Source organism: Eleutherodactylus coqui, chromosome 2 (genome assembly GCF_035609145.1).
Source record: "Eleutherodactylus coqui strain aEleCoq1 chromosome 2, aEleCoq1.hap1, whole genome shotgun sequence".
In the NCBI taxonomy this organism is placed as follows: Eukaryota; Metazoa; Chordata; class Amphibia; order Anura; family Eleutherodactylidae; genus Eleutherodactylus; species Eleutherodactylus coqui.
This window is the reverse complement of record NC_089838.1, coordinates 300,082,572-300,104,744: the sequence shown is the minus strand read 5'-3', so window position 1 is coordinate 300,104,744 and position 22,173 is coordinate 300,082,572. Positions and strand designations below refer to the sequence as shown.

The following is a 22,173-nucleotide window of genomic DNA, read 5'->3' as shown; positions in this document are numbered from 1 at the left end:
AATGGATCCATTTGATTTCTCTTTTTAAAATGAAAATAGTACAGACTGCTGCGATATTATAAAAAAAAACAAAAAACTGAAATTAGACGGAATTGAACTGAACTGAACATAACTGAAGCTTAGAAAATCCCATTGAAATCAGGGGGACTTAAAACTCACGTTTTTTTTCAAGTTTTGCAGCTCCTCTGATGGAAATGCAAAAAGGAAATCAAAAACAGTGATGTGAAAGAGCCCTAAAAATGATAATACAACATTTTCGAATCTACGGTCATCTAAACTTCTTCAATATGGTATTCATTGGTGCAAAAAATCATGATTTACACTTTTTGTTTTGCAGAGATCCCTGTCACCTAAGTCAATATCGCCACCTCCATCACCAGAGGTAAATGAATATGTCTATCAGCGCCTCATAGTACACAGAGTGATGAGAATAAAAACCAATACTCACCTGGTGCTCAGTGGATAACTCTGGAGGGGGAATCCACTGGCACCTAGTGTCCATGATATCCTATCAACCACAACTGGTTTTTATCGAGTTTCCTGGAGAGTCGTCCTAGGGGATGCAGCCCACCATGGGCTGTGAATCCAAATATAGGCACAGTATTAGAGATGAGCGAGGACCCAAATGCTCAGGTCCGCGTTATTCGAGTCGAGCTTTTCGTAACATTCGAGAGCTCTACTCGAGTAACGAACCCCATTGACTTCAATGGGAGACTAAAGCAGTTTTGTATGTGGAACGCAGGGTCACGGGCTTTTTTTCTCTCTCTCTCTCTCCCCCCCCCCCCCCTCTCTCTCTCTTCCCCCCCCCCTCTCTCTTTCCCCCCCTCTCTCTCTCTTCCCCCCCTCTCTCTCCCTTTCCCCCCCCTCTCTCTCTCTTTCCTCCTCTTCTCTCTCTCTTCCCCCCCTCTCTCTCTCTCTCTTTCTCCTTCTCCTTCCTGCCAGACCAAAAATTTTTGAATGACACGGGGTCGAACACAATTTGATGCTCGTTCAAGTACCGAGCACCTCTTTTCCCCCCCCTCTCTCTCTCCCCCCCTCTCTCTCCTTCCCCCCTCTCTCTCTTTCCCCCCTCTCTCTCTCTTCCCCCCCTCTCTCTCTCTCTTTCCCCCCCTCTCTTTCTCCCCCCCCTCTCTTTTTCCCCCCTCTCTCTCTTCCCCCCTCTCTCTCTCTTCCCCTCTCTCTCTTCCCCTCTCTCTCCCCCTCTCTCTCTCTCTTCCCCCCCCTCTCTCTCTCCCCCCCTCTCTCTCTCTTCCCCCCCTCTCTCTCTCCCCCCCCTCTCTCTCTTTCCCCCTCTCTCTCTCTCTTTCCCCCCTCTCTCTCTTTCCCCCCTCTCTCTCTCTCCCCCTCTCTCTTTCTCCCCCCTCTCTTTTCCCCCCCTCTCTCTCTCTTCCCCTCTCTCTCTTCCCCTCTCTCTCCCCCTCTCTCTTCCCCTCTCTCTCTCTTTCCCCCCTCTCTCTCTTTCCCCCCCTCTCTCTCTTCCCCCCCCTCTCTCTCTTCCCACCCTCTCTCTCTCTTTCCCCCTCTCTCAGTCTCTTCCCCCCCTCTCTCACTCTCTCCCCCCCTCTCTCACTCTCTTCCCCCCCCCTCTCTCACTCTCTTCCCCCCCTCTCTCTCTCTCTTCCCCCCCCTCTCTCTCTCTTCCCCCCTCTCTTTCCCCCCTCTCTCTCTCTCTCTCTCCCCCTCTCTCTCTCTCTCTTTCTCCTTCTCCTTCTCCTTCCTGCCAGACCAAAAATTTTTGAATGACACGGGGTCGAACACAATTTGATGCTCGTTCAAGTACCGAGCACCATCGAGTACGCTAATGCTCGAAGGAGCATCAAGCTCGACAGTACGTTCGCTCAACTCTACACAGCATGTATTGTATGCTTGATAAAGGCAAAATTGTATATGCCAAAATGCGTCGCATAATAAAATTGAACTAACGGACTAAGGAGTCCTTAACAGATCCCTCTGTGTGCTGGAGCGCGGGGACTTTTCTCTACATCACTAGAGGTAAACAACGGAGGGGTTATGGTGGGAGGTGTAGGCAATGGAGTACCTTTTCCTGTTCTGATTTCGGCAGGACTGGCCAAGTATCCAAGGGCTCATTCACATCTGTGTTTTGTTTTGTTTGAGTTACGTCCGGCTGTTCCGTTCTTGGAGCTAAAAACAATGAATTCAAATTGAAAAAAATGTTCCTGTTTTTTCCCCGTTGATTTCAGTGGGTTTTCACAAAAAAGAATGCTTTCCATTGATCCAGTTCGGTTATGATCCCGTTTCTTAATCTCAGCAAATACTGCAGCCGGCAGTGTTATTTGTTTCATTAAAAATCTGAACCCAAATGGAAAGAATTCTGTTTTTTTGAAGACTCATTGAAATCAATGGGAAAAATGAAAAAAACGCTTATTTCAGTTTGCATTCCATTTTTCCACTCGGAACAGCCAGATGGAATTCAAATGAAAATACCCTACACAGATATGAACGAGCCCTAATGTGTATGAAGGCCTCCCAACTCTCCCCGAATGGCAGATAGTAAGAGAAAGAAGAATCGGGTATACTGGATTTCAACATGCCCAATCCTTTTGTTCTTAAGGGAGATAAGTCGCCGAAGGTATCTGGCAGCAACTTGCTTCCCTCTTTCTACTGATGAGACAGGTCTGCTTAGTTGAATGTGTATGGTGGTGGTCGTGGCCATCATACAATGGTGCCATCTGCTGGCTAGAGCTAGTACTGCGTAATGTGACATACTGAAAGGGCCCCCAACAACAGAGCAGCCAGTAATCTACAGTAAGAATACCCTGCCGGATGTCTTCCAACATTGGAGCTGTACAGCCTTTAAAACAGAATGTCTTTAGACGTCAGACAGTGGATTGGAAAGCGTTAATATTCATGATTTATAATTACACAGGTCGCTGCGATCTGGGCTGACAACAAGTCTGTGGTCAGTAGTTCAACTGTTCAAGGCTCCCGCGGAGGAACCAGTTCTCCTAGAGGAGCATTTCAGCATTTTCATCGCCCAGGTAATATTGAGGGGTAAATATGTGATATCAGAAGCCTGTATTTCAATGATCATGTAATCTCACATACCACTGTACGTTATTTCTTCAGAGATTTCTCAGAATGAGCCAAATCTCTACAAGAAGCCACCAATCTACAGACAGAGAGGTGAGAAGACCCCGATGACCATACAACTGCTTTCTGGCACTTACCTCTTGTATTACATACGCTTTCAATACTGTTCTTTCAGAATCAGCACTCCCCCACAGACTCACTGATGACCCCATAGTTGAATCCTCTAAATTCCCAGCTGCAAAACCACCAGACCCAAATCAGCCAGCTAAGATCGAAACAGATTACTGGCCATGTCCTCCTTCCTTGGCCGTCGTAGGTAAGAGATGAACAATTCTGCATGTGCTACTTGCCCGTCACCGGGGCATGGTCCAATGATGTGTTTTCTTTGATTAGAGTTAGAGAGACGCCACCGCAAGGAATCCAAAGGTGAGGAAGACAATGAAGAAAGTGAGGATGTGAAAGAACTGAATGAACGGCATATAGGGGAATTGAACAAGGTAATGAACGGCATTGTATAAACTAATATACACTGACATGCAAAAAGTCCTAGAATAGCAGTATGTAAATTGATTATGGAGTAGCATTACTTCAGGTGACGTCTTGGGAATGCCACACCTGGATAAGTTGTGAGGAGTTATCTTGTGAGTGAGGTAGAACAGTGGGCAGTGAGCTCATTGCAAGGTGACATGAATTATTGCTGGCATGATGGTTGGTGCCAGATGCATGGGACCTTCCATTACTGAAGTTGTGCGGGCATTTAACATTCATCGATCCACAGTGTCACATATATACCAGGAATAGGTCATTGAAGGTATTACTACACACAGGGGACAGCACAGAAGACACCCATAGGTGCTTAATTAAACGCAACTGGTGGCATCTGGTTAGAATTGTCCGTGACTCTGGCACAAAATCAAATCCATATTCAATGCGGGAAGCCCCACACATATATCCTGCAGGTCAGTGCAGAGTTTTTGTAGCTTCCATAGGATATGGGAACAGAAGACACACCAAAATGCCTCTGTTAACACCACATTACTGGACATGGCGCCCACCTGGGCCCTTGAGGACTGACAACATTGTCACAGTATGAATTGCTGTGGGCTGATGATGGGGTTCTTGTGTGGTGCAGACCCCATAGAGTCATGGACCCCAATTGTAAACAGGGCACTGTGCAGGCTGGTGGTGGTTTCATACTGGTGTGGGGTATTCTCATGGCATGGGTTGGGTCCTCTGGTCCACCTAAACATGTCATTAACCAATTTTCACTATGTTTCACTGCTTCATGGATGTCATGTACCCTCACAATGATGGGATATTCCAGCAGGATAAAGCACCATGCCATCATGTCCAAGTCGTCCACAAGTGGTTAGAGGAGCTTTTTGGAGGGTTCTTATGAATGGTGTGGCCTGCACTTTCACCCAACATGAGCATTTATAGAATGTGATGGAGAGGTCCAGTTACACCCGAAATCCTGCATCTACAACTACTACAGAGCTGTCCGTGGCTATCCTGATGGCTCAATTTCCCTCCAGCTGTCTTCCATCCATTTATAAAATCGATGCCATGTCGAGTTGCTGCACTTTGTCAGGCTAGAGGAGGAGATATTAGAGGAGGAGATGATATTCGTTCCTGTCCCATGACCTTTGGCATGTCTGTGTATAATTCACCAAGGTCTCCTCTTTCACACAGATCTTTCATCTTACAGATGCAGTCTAATCTAGGAAAACTTATCCTAAAAGAAGAAATGCAGAAGGGAGGAACCCCACGAAGAAAAACCCGTTCTCTGCCAGACCGGACTCCAATCTACACACGTGGGTATTTCCATGCTTTCATTTGCCTGAATTCATCAGGCACCAATGAGATTACATGATCTTTCATACACATGGGTATGTTTTATCTTGATTTGTGGTTATATATATTGGTATCATTCCAACCCCTCTATTTGTTGTAGTTTATTGGTCAAGCAGTAAATTATGCTGCTTAGATACTGCGTATTTCTCGTCTTTTTTTATTACGATATAGACTTAGAGTCCAGTAGTGTTCATGAGCCCTATATGGATCCCAAATACAGAGTCTTAGGGTAATCCCTGAAAAACTTGCCCCAATGGTCAACTGCAGAGGAAATTTAGAACTAATATGTCACCCTTCCACATGAGTGTAATTCATATGGTCATGCTAGGTCCGGCAGAGTGGATTTTGGTATCTTCAGTTGCTCTCTGGTGCATAGTGGGAGACCTCCCCACTCTATGATGTCCACATGTGCTACTGTGTTTCCCCAAAAATAAGGCACCCCCTGAAAATAAGCCACCCCCTGAAATTCGCAGGAGTCCCAAATATAAGGCACCCCTCGATAGTAAGGCATAGTAAAGTGTGCAGGCAAGTCAAGAGGCCTGTTCCCTGCTGCCATCCCCGTTGTCTCCTACCTCCAGATGTATAGGTAGATCTGCAGACAGTCTGCTGTTATCCTGTCCCTGCTGTGCTGTACGAGTGTGCTGTTGTGAGCTCCCCTTGCTGGCTGGAAAAGTCCATACTGTACATTCTGTTCCTGCTGTACATGTCTGCTGTGATAAGCTCCCCCTGGTGGCCGGAAGCTGCAATACCATCCCTGCTTACAAGTGGTACAGGAACTTCTGTCTGCAGACAGGTACGTTACTTTACAGCCCTTATTTTTTTATGGCTCTGTGTGTGAGTCAGGCACCCTGTGTGTGATTCTTAAGGCTGGGTTCTTACAGAGCGTATTTCCAGCGGAAATCTCGCAGTTTGGCCACAGCGATAAACAGCGAGATTTCCACCGGGAAAGCGCTGCTTCAAAACCCACGGCACTCAGCCGCTTGTTTTGAAGCGACCTGGCTGCACGCTTTTCCGTTTCTGTGGCCGGTGAATCCGCACCACAACACCGGCTTCTCCCAGCTTTGCCGTGACAGATTTGCTGTCCCATGTGAACGAGATTTCTGAGAAATTTCGTCCACAAAGCTGGCCAATTGAGGGATTAGCGGCCACAGACGAATTTGCCGCGGCGAAGTAAGACACCCCCTGAAAATAAGACGTAGCACATATTTGGGAGCAAAAATTAATATGACGCGTCTTATTTTCGGGGAAACAGGGTAGCACATTGGATAGCTGTTGCCTAGATAGGCCAATGCCTTTTATGTATTTCAATGTGGTTCAGCCTACATTGTACCAACAGAATTTAGATGGTTTGAGTTCAAAGTCAGGTTAAATAGTTCTATGGTAACTTATTCAATTAGGCCAGAAGAGCAGCTCGAATGACCCGAGTCACAGGCGTAACTACTGGGGCCCAGAGCAAAATCTGTAAAGATGCACACACACATTAATAGCCAGTGGCCAACAGCTATTCTTCTGGACTCCTCCAGATACATGCATGCTTGGCTCAGCCAAGTTTACAAGTTTGTTAAATGGGTAGAGAAAATAGGACCACTTCCAAGACTCCTCCGGCATTGGCTCATCTCCAGCTGCAAAAAGGATTGGCATGTTAAAATCCAGCATACCTGATCCTTCTTCCCTGACATGTCAGTGATGAAGAATTGGAATAACCCCACAAAAGATAGTCAGCTGGTCCTGCCAAAGTTGAGGTTTCTATTGACTTTGCTCCAATATGTATAGGCATCTTAACAAGGCATATATCATTTATGCCTTCTTATGTGGCCTTGCTACCTCTGCACCCTTCTAGTTAAGCCCCTAAACCTAGTCTTTGTCTCCATGATTCCAAATCTAATAACAAAAGCTGAAGAAACAACATCTCTGCTGTGCCATGTCTGACGTGTCAGTGGTTTGTCTCCACAGCCATTCATTCTACATTCTATGGAAGAAGCAGTTTATCAAGGGTATGTATTCACTGCGGTGCTATGTATAGTCATACACACTTGTAATATAATGGTTCATATATATGCTCATATACTGTACTGATTAATGCTATTAGCCACTGAGCAGTGTGCACGGTCTAATGGATAATGGTGTCCTCTGTCTTTAGCTCCAGTCTGCAGAGTTCCATCACCCAGACCGGCAGAGAGAGAATACAGGTAAGAAGGAAATGCTTTATTCTGCATAGCACAAATATCTCCAAAGGCTTCAATAAACGTAAGGCTGGCTCCACACGAACGGGTCGGATTCCGGATGCGGGATTCCGCACTGGAATCCGACCTTGTGCCTGGCCGGTGACCCCGCATACCTGTAGTTTCTTCTTTCTTCTATACTACAGATGGTCTGGCTGGCGAGCCGGCGGACATGTGCAGTACAGATTTTCCCACGCCATTGCTAGACGATGATGTGGAATCCACAGCCTTTCCGCAATGTTAATTGCAGAATGGCCGGGGGTCAGACAGCTTCCACTGACTTCAATGGAAGCTGTCCGAGCCGAATCTGCTCAAAAATAGAGCATACTGCAATTTTTCCTCTGCGAGAGGAAAATCGCACTTTATTTCCGCTAGTGTGCAGGAAAAAGCGCTTTTCCATTGCATGCTATGGGCGGTATTTGCTGCGGAACCCTGAGGCGGACGCCTACTCCAGATTCCGTAATGCAAATATGCCCGTGTGTAGCCGGCTTTAGCCAAACACAGTCCAGTATCTCACCAAAATCTTCGGTTGGTAATACCCACTGGATGATCTCAGAACCTCTTGGGTCTACAGCAGGCATTGCTGTCCAACGCATGGTGAAGTTCCTCCATGCTGGCAGTAATGATGCTACTCATACACATATCTATCAGATCCCCTGCAATGGTTTTACAAACCATAAGTAGTTTGTCGGTGGTTAATAAAATTGCTGGACCTGATAATAGATGGAGATCAGCCACCTACAGTTGGGTCCATCGGGTGTCCATTGTTTTACTGGACAAAACAGAATCTGTGATGGGGCAGTGCAGATGTAAGCAGAGCCTTATACTTAGTTTTAGTTATTTTTTTGTAAACAGTAATAAAAGGGTGAAAACTATCAGCAGTTCTGAAATCCTTTTCTAATGACTTATTTATCTGTTTTTCAGGGTTTCAGGTAAGAATATTCACAGGGAAGGGACACTGGATTCACAGCATCAGGACTCAGTACAACCAGAAATGTCTTATGTGTCCCACAGAACGGTGAAGGGCAGAGGGGCAGGATGGACCGGGGCAACTCTCTCCCCAGCATGCTGGAGAAGGTATGGAGTGATGACCAATTACAACTAATGATAAATCCTGATAATGAGGCCTGTTAATAGGGGCACTCAGCACTAGGGATCAAATTCATTGCATGAATCATTGTATAATTTGCCTGCTACCAGCTGCATCCAGTGAAGAATTATGACAGTTATAATATGGCACCACCTGGTGTTGGCAGTGTATAGCAGTGCGCGCATCCACCAAAGAGCCGAGTGCTGGAGGACACACATGTTGTCACGTCCAACCTGGACGCGCTAGATCTGTCACTTGTGCCTCGCCCCCTAGTTGACCCTACATGGGGAAAGGAAACAAAACCAGAAAACCAAAACTACTATGCAAACAAACGCAGTACTTAGCTTGAGATGCAGCAAGTAACTGACCGCAGTTCAGTTCAGTCCCAAGCCAGGCTAAATAGCCCTAGTAATTACCCACAGGTGTGACTAAGCACGTCATACCAAATAGCACATCCACTGGGCCAGAAGATGTAGAAACATCTCCAAAACCAACACCAGACTTATCAGCAAGGCGGCAATCCCAGAACCGCCACAACAGTGCCTCCCCTTTCAGAAGGGGCCCCAGGACCCTTAAGACCAGGTCAATTCAGATTTAGTCTGTGAAAATGTTTCACAAACCGATTTGCATGGACATCAGCAGCCGGTACCCATGTCCTCTCCTCAGGACCCTAGCCCCACCAATTCACTAAATACTGTAGTGCTCTCCTAACCAGACGACACCCTATCGGGGTCATCATAGATTAACCCAAAGGCATTGAAAAAACGATCCACAGAGGACAAAGCTTCAAAAGGAGGGAAGCAAGGAAAAAGCCCACACCTGTTAAGCCCCCTTGCAGCCTTGAAATGATGATGCCAACCCTCTGTAACTTGTCACCAGAGGACACAGGGCATAACCTGAAATACAGCTTGCAAGATTCTCTAAAGCACACAAATTTCTTTCTGTCTCCAGAGAAAAGATCAGGTAGTTCAAGTTTAGGCTCCTTACCTGAAGCCCCCAGGGTTGGTTGCTGCTTCTTTACCTCAGCAACCTCAAGTGCCAGCGCCCTCAGCTGGTTTGACAAAACCTCAATGGGATTTATATCAGATAAGCAAAAGTATCCCACCGAGTAAGTATGGCGGTTGATTAGGTCACGTACAACCTGGACACGCTGGGTCTTTCACTCGCAGATCTACCACAAATGCAAATAAATAAAGACAAAACAAGAATGGAACCAAAATACGGTAAACACTGTCCCTACACAATCAAACACTGGGAAGGACCCTGCCTGAAAGCAGAGCGATCCCCCCGATAAGGACGGCCCCGACCGCATGCTTCAGCCCCCATTTTATCCTACGTGGGGAAAGAAAACAAAACCAGAAAACCAAAACTACTATGCAAACAAATGCAGTACTTAGCTTGAGATGCAGGAATGATTCAGTAGTAAGCTTCTGACTGCTAGCCCAGTCAGAGAGACACTGAAAAATAAACCACAATTCAGCTTAGTCTTAAGCCAGGCTAAATAGCCCAAGTAATTACCCACAGGTGTGACTAAGCACGTCACACCATATACCACACCCACTGAACCAGCATCAGACTTATCAGCAAGACAGCAATCCCAGAACCGCCGCAACACGTCGGTCACTTTCCTTACAGCTGGGTGGTACTCGTGTACCATGTCTTCCCTGGAAGTATGGGTTGGCAAGCCTCAGCTACAGGTAATGCTCAGGTCATACCCAAAAGCTCCCGATTCCATCTTCACAGATTCCCAAGTTTTCCGATGAGCTGTACAGTCATGCCAACCTCTGAGCTCCCGAGTGGCCATCGTGCCCACCTTCACAGATTTCCAAGGTCTGAGCTGAGCTGCCAAGCGATCAGCCCCAAGGCTACAGCCAAGCCAACCTCCGAGCTCCTGACCTGAGCGGCCACCGTGCCCACCTCCGAGCTCCCGGCAATTACTGGGCCACTTACTGAGCATCAGCGAACAATGGTTTCTGGCTGTAGCCTCTGGGCTAATCGCTCGTCAGCTTAGCTCAGAACTCGGGAATCTGTGAGGGTGTGTGTGCGGGAACCAATCGGAAGCTGTTGAGCATGACCTGGGCGTTACCTGTAGCTGAGGCCGGCCAACCCATACTTCCGGTGGAGACATGGTACACTAGTACCCAGCTGGGTATCTGCATAGTGATCCTCTCTCTTTGCTTCTGTATGTATAGTTGAGAAGACTCTTTCTATTGGGGGAAATTAGAAGAGGCTATGTTATCTACTGCCAGAGAGGGAAGGACACTGGTTCTGTTTAGAATCTTGCTCTAGCAATACAATTTTTGTTGTAAGTTTGGCCAACTAATAGGTGGTATAAAGTTAGACTAGACAGTATTTTGCTGTATTCCAAGAGCCATAAGATTTTTATTTTTCCAACAACAGAGATCTATGAGAGCTTATTTCTTTTTCAGGATGAGCTCAAGTCTTCTCTGATCCCATTTTTGGGAACATGTAATATTTTGATCACTTTTTATCCTGTATTTTTTCTAGAGACAAGATTAACAAAATCTGCAATTCTGGCATGTTTTATTTTATTTTTTTACGGCCTTCGCCATGCGCTATAATTAATATGTTGTTGATTTTGTGGGTCAGTACAATTATGTTAATACCAAATTTATTTTATTTTATGTTTTACTACATTTTCACAGTTTTTAAAATAAGATATACTTTTGTTCAGTTGCCACATACAAAGACCCCTATCTGTTTTCTCTGTCATTGATGCTGCGTGAGTGATTTTATGGGGGGGGGGGGGGGGACAAGTTGTACTTTTTAATTGTACCAGTTGGTGATTTAAATGACTTTTTGATCACTTTCTATTCCATTTTTTGTGAGGCAAGATATGCAAAATATAGCTACTTTTACCCTGTGTTTTATATTTTTTCACAGCATGCACCACGTGGATTAAATAATGCACTAACTTTTTTACGTGGGTTATTACAAACGTGGCGATACCAAATATGTGCTGATAGCATGTAAAAAATATACATATAAGGAGGGAGAGGTGGTGTTTCGACTGTATTTTTTAACATATTTTTTTTACTACTTTTATTTTTACTGATTTTTGTCCCGCTAGAAGACTTACATGTCATCATACTTGACTGTTATACGAGTTATACACTACAATACTTCAGTACTGCAGTGTATTATAATCATCCATGAGGCTCAGCCAGAGCCTGAGCTTCATAGGCCACTGCAGATGGCAGACCCAGAGGCCACCTTCAAGTCTCTGGGTGCAACAGTCACACAGTAGGACCCCGCAATCAAATTACTGGAATTCTGATGAGTGACAGAAGGCACCCCCTTCTTCTTTCAGCCTTTTACATGCCGTGGTCGTATTGGCTGCAGAATGCAAAGGGTTAGACAGATAGTGTCGGTTTCTCCATTCCCTGCCGTTACAGGATGGATTATGGGGGTATCCTACCCAGGAATTGCTTCTAGAGGGAGCCATATGACGGTATATGAAATGCATACAACATAGAAGATGGACCCATGTGTCGCCGTATCTGCTCTGGGCACACAATGCATGCAGACTGCGTGAAGCTGTGTATTATGACATATCTCATCGCCAGCTCTATACCTGGGCTTGTCCTTACATGCACTTTAGTATTTTTGCCTAATATGTTTTCTGATTCTCTGCCAGGTTTTTCCATATGAAATGTTAATTGTGACAAACAGAGGACGCCAGAAACTGCCTCCTGGGGTTGATAAGACTCAGCTAGAGGTAAGGACAAATCTACTTATTCTAAGCTTTGCATCTGGAGTATACATTGAATGGTCAATTTATGAGAGGCACCCGGCCATCCACGATTGGAGCTTCCCTCTATGGATATTACGCCCTTAAACACGGGACTGCAGCATAAAATTATGTGGATCAGTTTCAGTGTGAATTCACATTTGTATGAGAAAATCCAGCGATCTGAGTGACTTCCAACTAATATACCGAGAATGTTGTGATGGAGGAAAAACATCCAGCGGGGATCCTGTGGATGGAAACAACTTGTCACCAAAAGGGGTCAGAGGAGGATGTCAAGAATCATTCAGTTAAACAGGCACTGTACAGTCAAGGAAATCGCAGCCAAATACAACGTTGATGATCCAACTAACATGTCTGAACACACAACTCTTTTGCACAGATGGGCTATAACAGCAGATGACCAGTTCCACTAACATTGAAACAGAAAGGCGAGACTCCGGTTGGCACAAGAGCGCAAAAATTTGGATCACTGAGCAGCGTAAAAACATCTCCTGCTCAGATGAATCCAGATTTCTGTTGCACCATGCTGATAGGAAGGTTGGAATTTGGCACAAGCAGCATGAATTGATGACCCCTTCCTGTCAGCTAATTTGCTGCAACTACAAGAAGCTTCCTGTCCTCAGGGGCCAAAATTCCTGCAGAATGATTTTAACACCTAGTGGAATTTACAACAAATTTCTGCAGTTCTAAAGAAGGTCCAATACGCTACTAGATGGAGGTCTCTAATAAAGGGGTCATTCAATGTAGGCAAATAGTACAGATGTAGCAATTGTTAACATGACTAGTACATACTGACAACTACACTGTACTACAATGCTGTAAATGGAGTTACCATGAATGTCAAGGTAATGTTTGCTACATCTGTACAATATATGGCATAGATACAAGTGTGAGCTTCTCTAAGGGTGGTTTTACACCTGCGTCGGGGGTTCCCGTTTCCTGCGTCGTTCATGGACCAGGAAAGGGGAATCCTCATGGCCAAACTGCTTCATTTTAGGACGGAGCCAAACAGCGCCGAATGGACTCATTGACTATAATGGGGTCCGTTCACTTTGCGCACTTTTTCTTCCAGTATTTTGTGCCGGATCCTCTGACTGGAGGTTCCAACGCAGATGTGAAACCACCCTAATATAATTTTTACCAATTCTGTTCTACAGAAATATCTCTCCCCCGAGGACTTTCAGCGACTCTTCTGCATGACGTTGGATGAGTTTGTAAAGATGCCATTGTGGAGAAGAAATGAGCTCAAACGAAAACTGCTTCTCTTCTAAAGACACTACTGCCCTCTCACCACTAGGGAAGAGCAGAGTAGATGGGGTGACATGAGGAGATGGACTCTGTGACCAGCATGTCTGAACTGAGTGACCTCACGGGGCCAGAGAATCAACCTAAAAACTTACGTCAATCATCCAGGGTCAATCAAGGACCCCCTCCCCCGACTCAGACTCATATAGGACCAAATTAATACACGTTAGATAGCCCTTAATTATGCAAGTCGATCTATTTATCATACCGAACCCTATTCTGTATGATGGATCACCTGAACACACGATAGTCTAGGACAGATCAGATACCTTATAGAATCCTATATAGCCAAGTCCTTACACACCAGAACCTATTCCGAATACCCCTCCTGTATGTATTAGGTGACATTCACAGTTATTAATCGCAGTGGACATATCGGAATTGCACATAGCTTTTAGGGTCTTTTTACGCACATATTACATAAGTGCAGCATTCACCCCACAGTTACCCTCTGAACGTAGAACGCAGGCATTGTACTCTTAATATTACAATTAAATTAGTGAGTAGGGGCGGAGGTGCCACTACCCCGTTGTTCTATGCTGCCGGCGCTGTGTGTTATATGGATGAGTGCTTTCAGTTTACCGCATTCCCGTATTCTTTGATTGCCCAAAGGACAACTTGGCACTTCAGTTTCCCCACCAAAATGGCAGTTTTTACCCTTCTTTTCTGCTGTGTGTGGCTTGTGATATGCTGAATTTTTGGTACATGCTCTTTCCTAGTCACCTGTGCTTCAGTGTATGTCCTCATTCACATCCCTGTTCCATGCCATCTCCATGAGCGTCACCTACCGGGTGACACACTTTTTCCTACTCGTCACGTAGTCTCATACTGTCACACACATCTCTACTTGTCCTCATCACTATTAGCTTTTCACTACTCCTTTGTGACACCTTTACGTTCACTCGTGCCTACTCTCTTCCACATCTGTGTCTTGTGTCTACCTTTGGTGTTGAAGCTTTTTTCTTTTCATTATTTTTGGCTTCTGATGTATAATTAATATTATTATAATTATTAAAGGTTACAGAATATTCTGACTTGTGCGTGATTGCATCGTTTTTAGAAAATCTAATGATGATTCATAGAAAATTGAAGGCACAAAAAATTCCCCCTGGTTTACCAATCTGTTCTTCCCCCTCTCCCTTATTCCCTCCTGTTACATATATAATGGCCTCCATCATGTCCCTCTTCTCCCTTCTTCCCTCCTGTAACATATATAAAGGTGGTACTATTGTACCTTGCCACCACCGGAAGCTAAGGGTTTGACAGGGCATAGATGGAGGAACACCCCTGTCACGCCCCTAGCTCCCGATTGGCTTGCGACCCAGCACTGCTCAGAGCCGGAGAACAGCGTAGAAGGAGTTTGTGCCGAGATGGAGGGTTAGGGTTAGTTTAACTGTTAGGCCTATATTATTATCTGTAAATGCTTCCATGTTAGTGCGGGAAGCATTTACAGATAATAATGCATGCCTAACAGGTAAACTGCTTCTACCCCTAACCTTCCATCCAAGCACAAACTCCTTCCACACTCCTAGGAACTTATCCGCCGGAGTCTGAACACCCCTCGCCCCCCCCCCCCCCAAACCCCCCCCCCTGCCCACACAAACACACACAGCCGCCGTTGCCGCCAGAACCTTGCCGCCCGTGTGAGGTACTCTCCCCTGCAGTGTGAACCCACCGCGATGCAGCACATGCCGACCCGGGAGCTCACATGCTGTCGCTAGGGCCTTGCCCCGTAGTGTGAGCTGCCGCGGCCCCTGCAAATGCCGACCTGGGAGGCCACACACCACATTCTTACTACGGCAAGCCACAGCGCCACCGCCAGTGCTGCAGATGCTGACCCAGGAGTCCACACGTTGCAGCGTTACTCACGGCAGCACTCCACATGTCAGAGAAGAGAGAGGAGTAGGCGGCGACGAGAAGCCACTGCCCCAGGAACACTCACCACAAGCAGCCGACAGCATTCTCAGGAGCCCAGCACAAAATACAGCGGCGGAGGGGTTAGTGCAGCCAATCAGCCCCGGAGTGTTGAGTGAAGTCAATCAGGTACTGGGGGTGTCACCTGGCTATCAAGCAGCCTAACACTTGGCTACACCCACCACTTCCGGCGGCGTCAAGATACAACAGTACCTATAAAGGTTTCCATTATGTCCCCCTTTCTCTTCTCCCCTCCTGCAACATATACAAAGGTTTCCATCATGTCACTCTTTCTCTTCTTCCCTCTGTAACATATATAAAGGTTTCCATCATGTCCTCCTCTCCCTTCTCTCCTCCTGTAACATATATAAAGGTTTCCATCATGTCCCTCCTCTCCCTTCTTTCCTCCTGTAACCTATATAAAGGTTTCCATCATGTCCCCCCCTCTCCCATCTCTCCTCCTGTAACATATATAAAGGTTTCCATCATGTCCCTCCTCTCCCTTCTTTCCTCCTGTAACATATATAAAGGTTTCCATTGTGTCCCTCCTCTCCCTTCTCTCCTCCTGTAACATATATAAAGGCTCCATCATGGCCCCCCTCTCCCTTCTTTCCTTCTGTAACCTATATAAAGGTTTCCATCATATCCTCCTCTCCCTTCTCTCCTCAAGTAACATACATAAAGGTTCCCATCATGTATCCTCTCCCATCTTCCCCCTTAACATATACAAAGGTTTCTATCATGTCTTCTCTCCCTTATTCCCTCTTGTAACACACACTCCTCAACATTGAAATTGCAACACCAAGAAGGAGAAATCGTGGAATGATGGAAATCACAAGGAAGACATGTTAATGATATGCAAATGATGAAAAAATGGACACAATATCGGGTATGATCGCTACTTGCAGAAATACACACAATTACACACCTTGGCATGCTAGGAAAGAGGTTTTTAATGGTTGCCTAAAGAATGTTCTGCCATGCTGATTGCACTTGGGCATGCAAATCTTCAAGATGCTAGCAACTTCCTTTGTGATTGCCGACCATTAATGTCTCAAATGTGCTGGATAGGAGACAAGTCTGGAGACATTGCAGGCCATGTTAGCGCCATGCAGGCTACTCAGAATAGCAAGAGCAACATGAACCTTGTGTTGTCTTGTTGAAAGACAGTTCCTGGCCGTACCGCTGATTCCATGACCTAATCAACATAACACTGAGCTGTTAGTGCACCTGGAATGAAGACTAGAGGGGTCTAGCTACCGTACATCATGCCACCCCACACCATAATTCCGGGAGTAGGACCGATGTGACAAGGCCTCTCCAGACCAATCTCTGGTAATCATTGTGTCTGAGACAAAAGCGAGACTCATCGCTAAAGAGGATAGACCTCCATTCCAGCATCCATGGCCATTTGCTGTGACCCATGATAGGCTTTGAAAGCGATGGTGTGAGGTCAATGGGGCACCTGTTGCTGGAGGTCGGACTCATAGCCTAAAGTCATGCAAGTGTCTCCCGATGGTTCGTGTAGACAGTTCTCGATGCCCTATGCTGGGGATGTGCAGTCCAATTTTACTCACAGTACAGAATGGATCACTATGTGCCGTTCTTCCATCCATGCAGAGGTTCACCTCTGTACACCTTTTGCTATAATTCGAGCTTGATCGTTCGAGCGATCTGCCAAAGTGATATATCAAGGTCTTTCTTCCATACCGATGAAGTCCCTCCCACACAACACAGGTTTCCATCATTTTCCACTCTTCCCCCTTCTCTCCTCTAGACCAGTGGTTCCCAAACGTTTTCAGCAATGCAGACCTTTTTGAAGCAAAGGTTTCTCGTGGCACCAAAGCAGGAGAGAGGGTGTGGTCAGGGGTGTGGTCAGGGGAGGGGCTTATCACAACATATGATTTTTTTTACCTCCATTGTTATAAAAAGGACAGAGCCCTGTAAAAGAAAAAAGCAGGGAGTAACGAGGAGCGCTAGGTGGGCTATTGATATACATTATGATTATAATTAACATGTAGTGTTAAATCCCTCCCCACATTCCATCCACATGGGTTTTGTGCAGATATTTTTCCACAGCGTGTGGAGGGGTTTTTCAAAATCTCATCTACTTTGCTGCTACAGCTACTGTGAGTTCCGCAGCAAATCAACCTCGTGTAGTAATAGTGACCCCCTATCTTGGTGGCCCCAATAGTAATAGTGCCCCCATATATTGGTGGCCCCAATAGTAATAGTGATCCCCTATATTGGTGGCCTCAATAGTAATAGTGCCCCCATATATTGGTGGCCCCAATACTAATAGTGCCCCCATATATTGGTGTCCTCGTAGTAATAGTGTCATCTATATTGGTGGCCCCAGTAGTAATAGTGACCCCCTAAATTGGTGGCCCCAGTAGTAACAGTGACCCCCTATATTGGTGGCCCCAGTAGTACTAGTGACCCCTATATTGGTGGTTCCAGTAGTAATAGTAATCCCCTATATTGGTGGCTCCAGTAGAAATAGTGACCCCTTTATTGGTGGCTCCACTAGTAATAGTGACCCCCTATATTGGTGGCTCCAGTAGTAATAGTGACCCCTATACTGGTGTCCCCATGTAGTAATAGTGACCCCCTATATTGGTGGGTCCAGTAGTAATAGTGATCCCCTATATTGGTGGCCCCAGTAGTAATAGTGACCCTTATATTGGTGGCTCCAGTAGTAATAATGATCCCCTATATTGGTGGCACCAGTAGTAATAGTGACCCCCTATATTGGTGACTCCAGTAGTAATAGTGACCTCCTATACTGGTGTCCATGTGTAGTAATAGTGACCCCCTATACTGGTGTCTCCGTGTAGTAATAGTGACTCCCTATATTGATGGGTCCAGTAGTAATAATAATCCCCTATATTGGTGGCTCCAGTAGTAATAGTGACCCCCTATACTGGTGTCTCCGTGTAGTAATAGTGACTCCCAATATTGGTGGCTCCAGTAGTAGTAGTGACCCCCTATACTGGTGTCTCCGTGTAGTAATAGTGGACCCCTATACTGGTGTCCATGTGCAGTAATAGTGACCCCCTATACTGGTGTCTCCGTGTAGTAATAGTGACTCCCTATATTGGTGGCTCCAGTAGTAATAGTGACTCCCTATATTGGTGGGTCCAGTAGTAATAGTGATCCCCTATATTGGTGGCTCCAGTAGTAATAGTGACTCCCTATATTGGTGGATCCAGTAGTAATAATAATCCTCTATATTGGTGGCTCCAGTAGTAATAGTGACCCCCTATACTGGTGTCTCCATGTAGTAATAGTGACTCCCTATATTGGTGGCTCCAGTAGTAATAGTGACTCCCTATATTGGTGGCTCCAGTAGTAATAGTGGACCCCTATATTGGTGGGTCCAGTAGTAATAGTGACCCCCTATATTGGTGGCTCCAGCAGTAATAGTGGACCCCTATATTGGTGGGTCCAGTAGTAATAGTGACCCCCTATACTGGTGTCCATGTGTAGTAATAGTGACCCCCTATACTGGTGTCTCCGTGTAGTAATAGTGACCCCCTATATTGGTGGCTCCAGCAGTAATAGTGACCCCCTATACTGGTATCCATGTGTAGTAATAGTGACTCCCTATATTGGTGGGTCCAGTAGTAATAATAATCCCCTATATTGGGGCTCCAGTAGTAATAGTGACCCCCTATACTGGTGTCTCCGTGTAGTAATAGTGACTCCCTATATTGGTGGGTCCAGTAGTAATAATAATCCCCTATATTGGGGCTCCAGTAGTAATAGTGACCCCCTATACTGGTGTCTCCGTGTAGTAATAGTGACTCCCTATATTGGTGGATCCAGTAGTAATAATAATCCTCTATATTGGTGGCTCCAGTAGTAATAGTGACCCCCTATACTGGTGTCTCCGTGTAGTAATAGTGACTCCCTATATTGGTGGCTCCAGTAGTAATAGTGACCCCCTACACTGGTGTCTCCGTGTAGTAATAGTGGACCCCTATATTGGTGGGTCCAGTAGAAATAGTGATCCCCTATATTGGTGGCTCCAGTAGTAATAGTGACCCCCTATACTGGTGTCTCCGTGTAGTAATAGTGACCCCCTATACTGGTGTCTCCGTGTAGTAATAGTGACCCCCTATACTGGTGTCTCCATGTAGTAATAGTGGACCCCTATATTGGTGGGTCCAGTAGTAATAGTGACCCCCTATACTGGTGTCTCCGTGTAGTAATAGTGACTCCCTATATTGGTGGGTCCAGTAGTAATAATGATCCCCTGTATTGGTGGCTCCAGTAGTAATAGTGACCCCCTATACTGGTGTCTCCGTGTAGTAATAGTGACCCCCTATACTGGTGTCTCCATTTAGTAATAGTGATCCCCTATATTGGTGGGTCCAGTAGTAATAGTGACCCCCTACACTGGTGTCTCCGTGTAGTAATAGTGGACCCCTATATTGGTGGGTCCAGTAGTAATAGTGATCCCCTACATTGGTGGCTCCAGTAGTAATAGTGACCCCCTATACTGGTGTCTCCGTGTAGTAATAGCGACCCCTATATTGGTGGGTCCAGTAGTAATAGTGACCCCCTATACTGGTGTCTCCGTGTAGTAATAGTGACTCCCTATATTGGTGGGTCCAGTAGTAATAATGATCCCCTGTATTGGTGGCTCCAGTAGTAATAGTGACCCCCTATACTGGTGTGCCCGTGTAGCAATAGTGACCCCCTATATTGGTGGCTCCCGTAGTAATAGTGACCCCCTATACTGGTGTCCCTGTGTAGTAATAGTGGCCCCCTGTATTAGTGGCTCCAGTAGTAATAGGTGACCCCTATTGCGGCACCAGTAATTATAGCTGTCTCTTATTGCGGCCCCAATAGTAATAGCTGACCTCTATTGCAGCGCCAGTAGTAATAGCTGACCCCGTATTGCGGCGCAAGTATTAATAGCTGACCCCTATTGCGGCGCCAGTAGTAATAGCTGACCCCTATTGTGGCCCCAGTAATAATAGCTGACCCCTATTGCGGCCCCGGTATTAATAGGGTCCCCCATTGCGGCCCCAGTAGTAATAGCTGACCCCTATTGTGGCCCCAGTAGTAAAAGCTGACCCCTATTGCGGCCCCGGTACTAATAGGGTCCTCCATTGCAGCCCCAGTGGTAATAGCTGACCCCTATTGCGGCCCCAGTAATATTAGGGTCCCCCATTGCGGCCCCAGTAGTAATAGCTGACCCCTCTTGCGGCCAGAGTAGTAAACGCTGACCCCTATTGCGGCCCCAGTAGTAATAGCTGACCCCTATTGTGGCCCCAGTAGTAATAGCTAACCCCTATTGCGGCAGCGGTACTAATAGGGTCCCCCATTGCAGCCCCAGTAGTAATAGCTGACCCCTCTTGCGGCCAGAGTAGTAAAAGCTGACCCCTATTGCAGCCCCAGTAATAATAGCTGACCCCTATTGTGGCCCCAGTAGTAATAGCTGACCCCTATTGCGGCCCCGGTATTAATAGGGTCCCCCATTGCGGCCCCAGTAGTAATAGCTGACCCCTATTGTGGCCCCAGTAGTAATAGCTGACCCCTATTGTGGCCCCAGTAGTAATAGCTGACCCCTATTGCGGCCCCGGTACTAATAGGGTCCTCCATTGCGGCCCCAGTGGTAATAGCTGACCCCTATTGCGGCCCCAGTAATATTAGGGTCCCCCATTGCGGCCCCAGTAGTAATAGCTGACCCCTCTTGCGGCCAGAGTAGTAAAAGCTGACCCCTATTGCGGCCCCAGTAGTAATAGCTGACCCCTATTGCGGCCCCAGTAGTAATAGCTGACCCCTATTGTGGCCCCAGTAGTAATAGCTGACCCCTATTGCGGCCCCGGTACTAATAGGGTCCTCCATTGCGGCCCCAGTGGTAATAGCTGACCCCTATTGCGGCCCCAGTAATATTAGGGTGCCCCATTGCGGCCCCAGTAGTAATAGCTGACCCCTCTTGCGGCCAGAGTAGTACAAGCTGACCCCTATTGCGGCCCCAGTAGTAATAGCTGACCCCTATTGTGGCCCCAGTAGTAATTGCTAACCCCTATTGTGGCACCGGTACTAATAGGGTCCCCCATTGCAGCCCCAGTAGTAATAGCTGACCCCTTTTGCGGCCAGAGTAGTAAAAGCTGACCCCTATTGTGGCCCGAGTAGTAGGGTCCCCCATTGCCACCCCCCGCCATTGTTCTCCCTCTACTCACTGCTGCAGCAGTGTCCAGACAGGTTATAGTCAGGAAATAAATGAACAGGACCTGCGGTGGTATAGCAATGTGGATCACACGACCGGAGCTGGCTCATGTGGTCTGCGTTGATATGCCTCCACAGGTCCTGTTCCTTACTAGTGAGTAGAGCAGGGACCTGGACCCTCGGTGGGACCCCTGACTGACCCAAGGGCTCTTTGGGAATCGCTGCTCTAGTCTATATAAATAAAATTAGTTAAAGGAGTTTTCCAGGTATTTTTAAAGCTCACCCAAAGTAGCCACTTCCAGCTGAGTCCCAACAAGCGGGCACACCGTACTGCAACCCCTCCATTGTTGGAGATGTCATCGCTGAAGTTCTGGCTTTCAACCCCTCTTTCTACGTCTGCCGTGATAGGAGGGTGCTGGCTGAGTTATTTAATGAGCCGAAAGCCAGCACTTCAGCAATGACATCACTGAAGATGGAACGTCATGTGACTGCTAGTCGGAACTCAGCTGGAAGCGGCTGTTCCATCTCCACTACTTCGGGTCAGCTTTAAAAACCCCTTTAATGCTTCATGATGTACCGTTACATCATGGAGGTTCGGTGTTTATATGGAGGGGAACCAGGGGTCGAATGGCTCCGCACAATGGGCTGCTGTCAGTTCTCATAGCGACATTTAAATACCCTGGTCGGAGTTAAGGAATCCCGAAAAGCCCCATGTTCAGATCACGGTGTGCCGTTCGGCTGCCATGACAGCTGGGGGGCCTTCTGAGAGTGCCCAGGGCTGC

General features: G+C 46.6%; 1 protein-coding gene across 9 annotated transcripts in view; it reads left to right on the top strand.

The window, feature by feature from the left end:
* Positions 1-14,328, top strand: part of DMTN (dematin actin binding protein) — a 43,779-nt gene extending 29,451 nt beyond the window's left edge. For 8 of the 9 annotated variants that reach the window (XM_066593479.1, XM_066593478.1, XM_066593472.1 and 5 more), the window contains exons 6-14: positions 338-382; positions 2,888-2,999; positions 3,088-3,144; positions 3,227-3,367; positions 3,445-3,548; positions 4,760-4,865; positions 6,859-6,899; positions 7,046-7,094; positions 8,052-8,200. In XM_066593479.1, the coding sequence (XP_066449576.1) occupies positions 338-382; positions 2,888-2,999; positions 3,088-3,144; positions 3,227-3,367; positions 3,445-3,548; positions 4,760-4,865; positions 6,859-6,899; positions 7,046-7,094; positions 8,052-8,149 (753 nt within the window). In that variant the 3' untranslated portion in view covers positions 8,150-8,200. Of the gene's footprint in view, positions 1-337; positions 383-2,887; positions 3,000-3,087; positions 3,145-3,226; positions 3,368-3,444; positions 3,549-4,759; positions 4,866-6,858; positions 6,900-7,045; positions 7,095-8,051; positions 8,205-11,875; positions 11,957-13,146 lie in introns of those variants that run through there. The other variant, XM_066593481.1, reaches the window with a different exon arrangement.
* Positions 14,329-22,173: the final 7,845 nt, after the last annotated feature.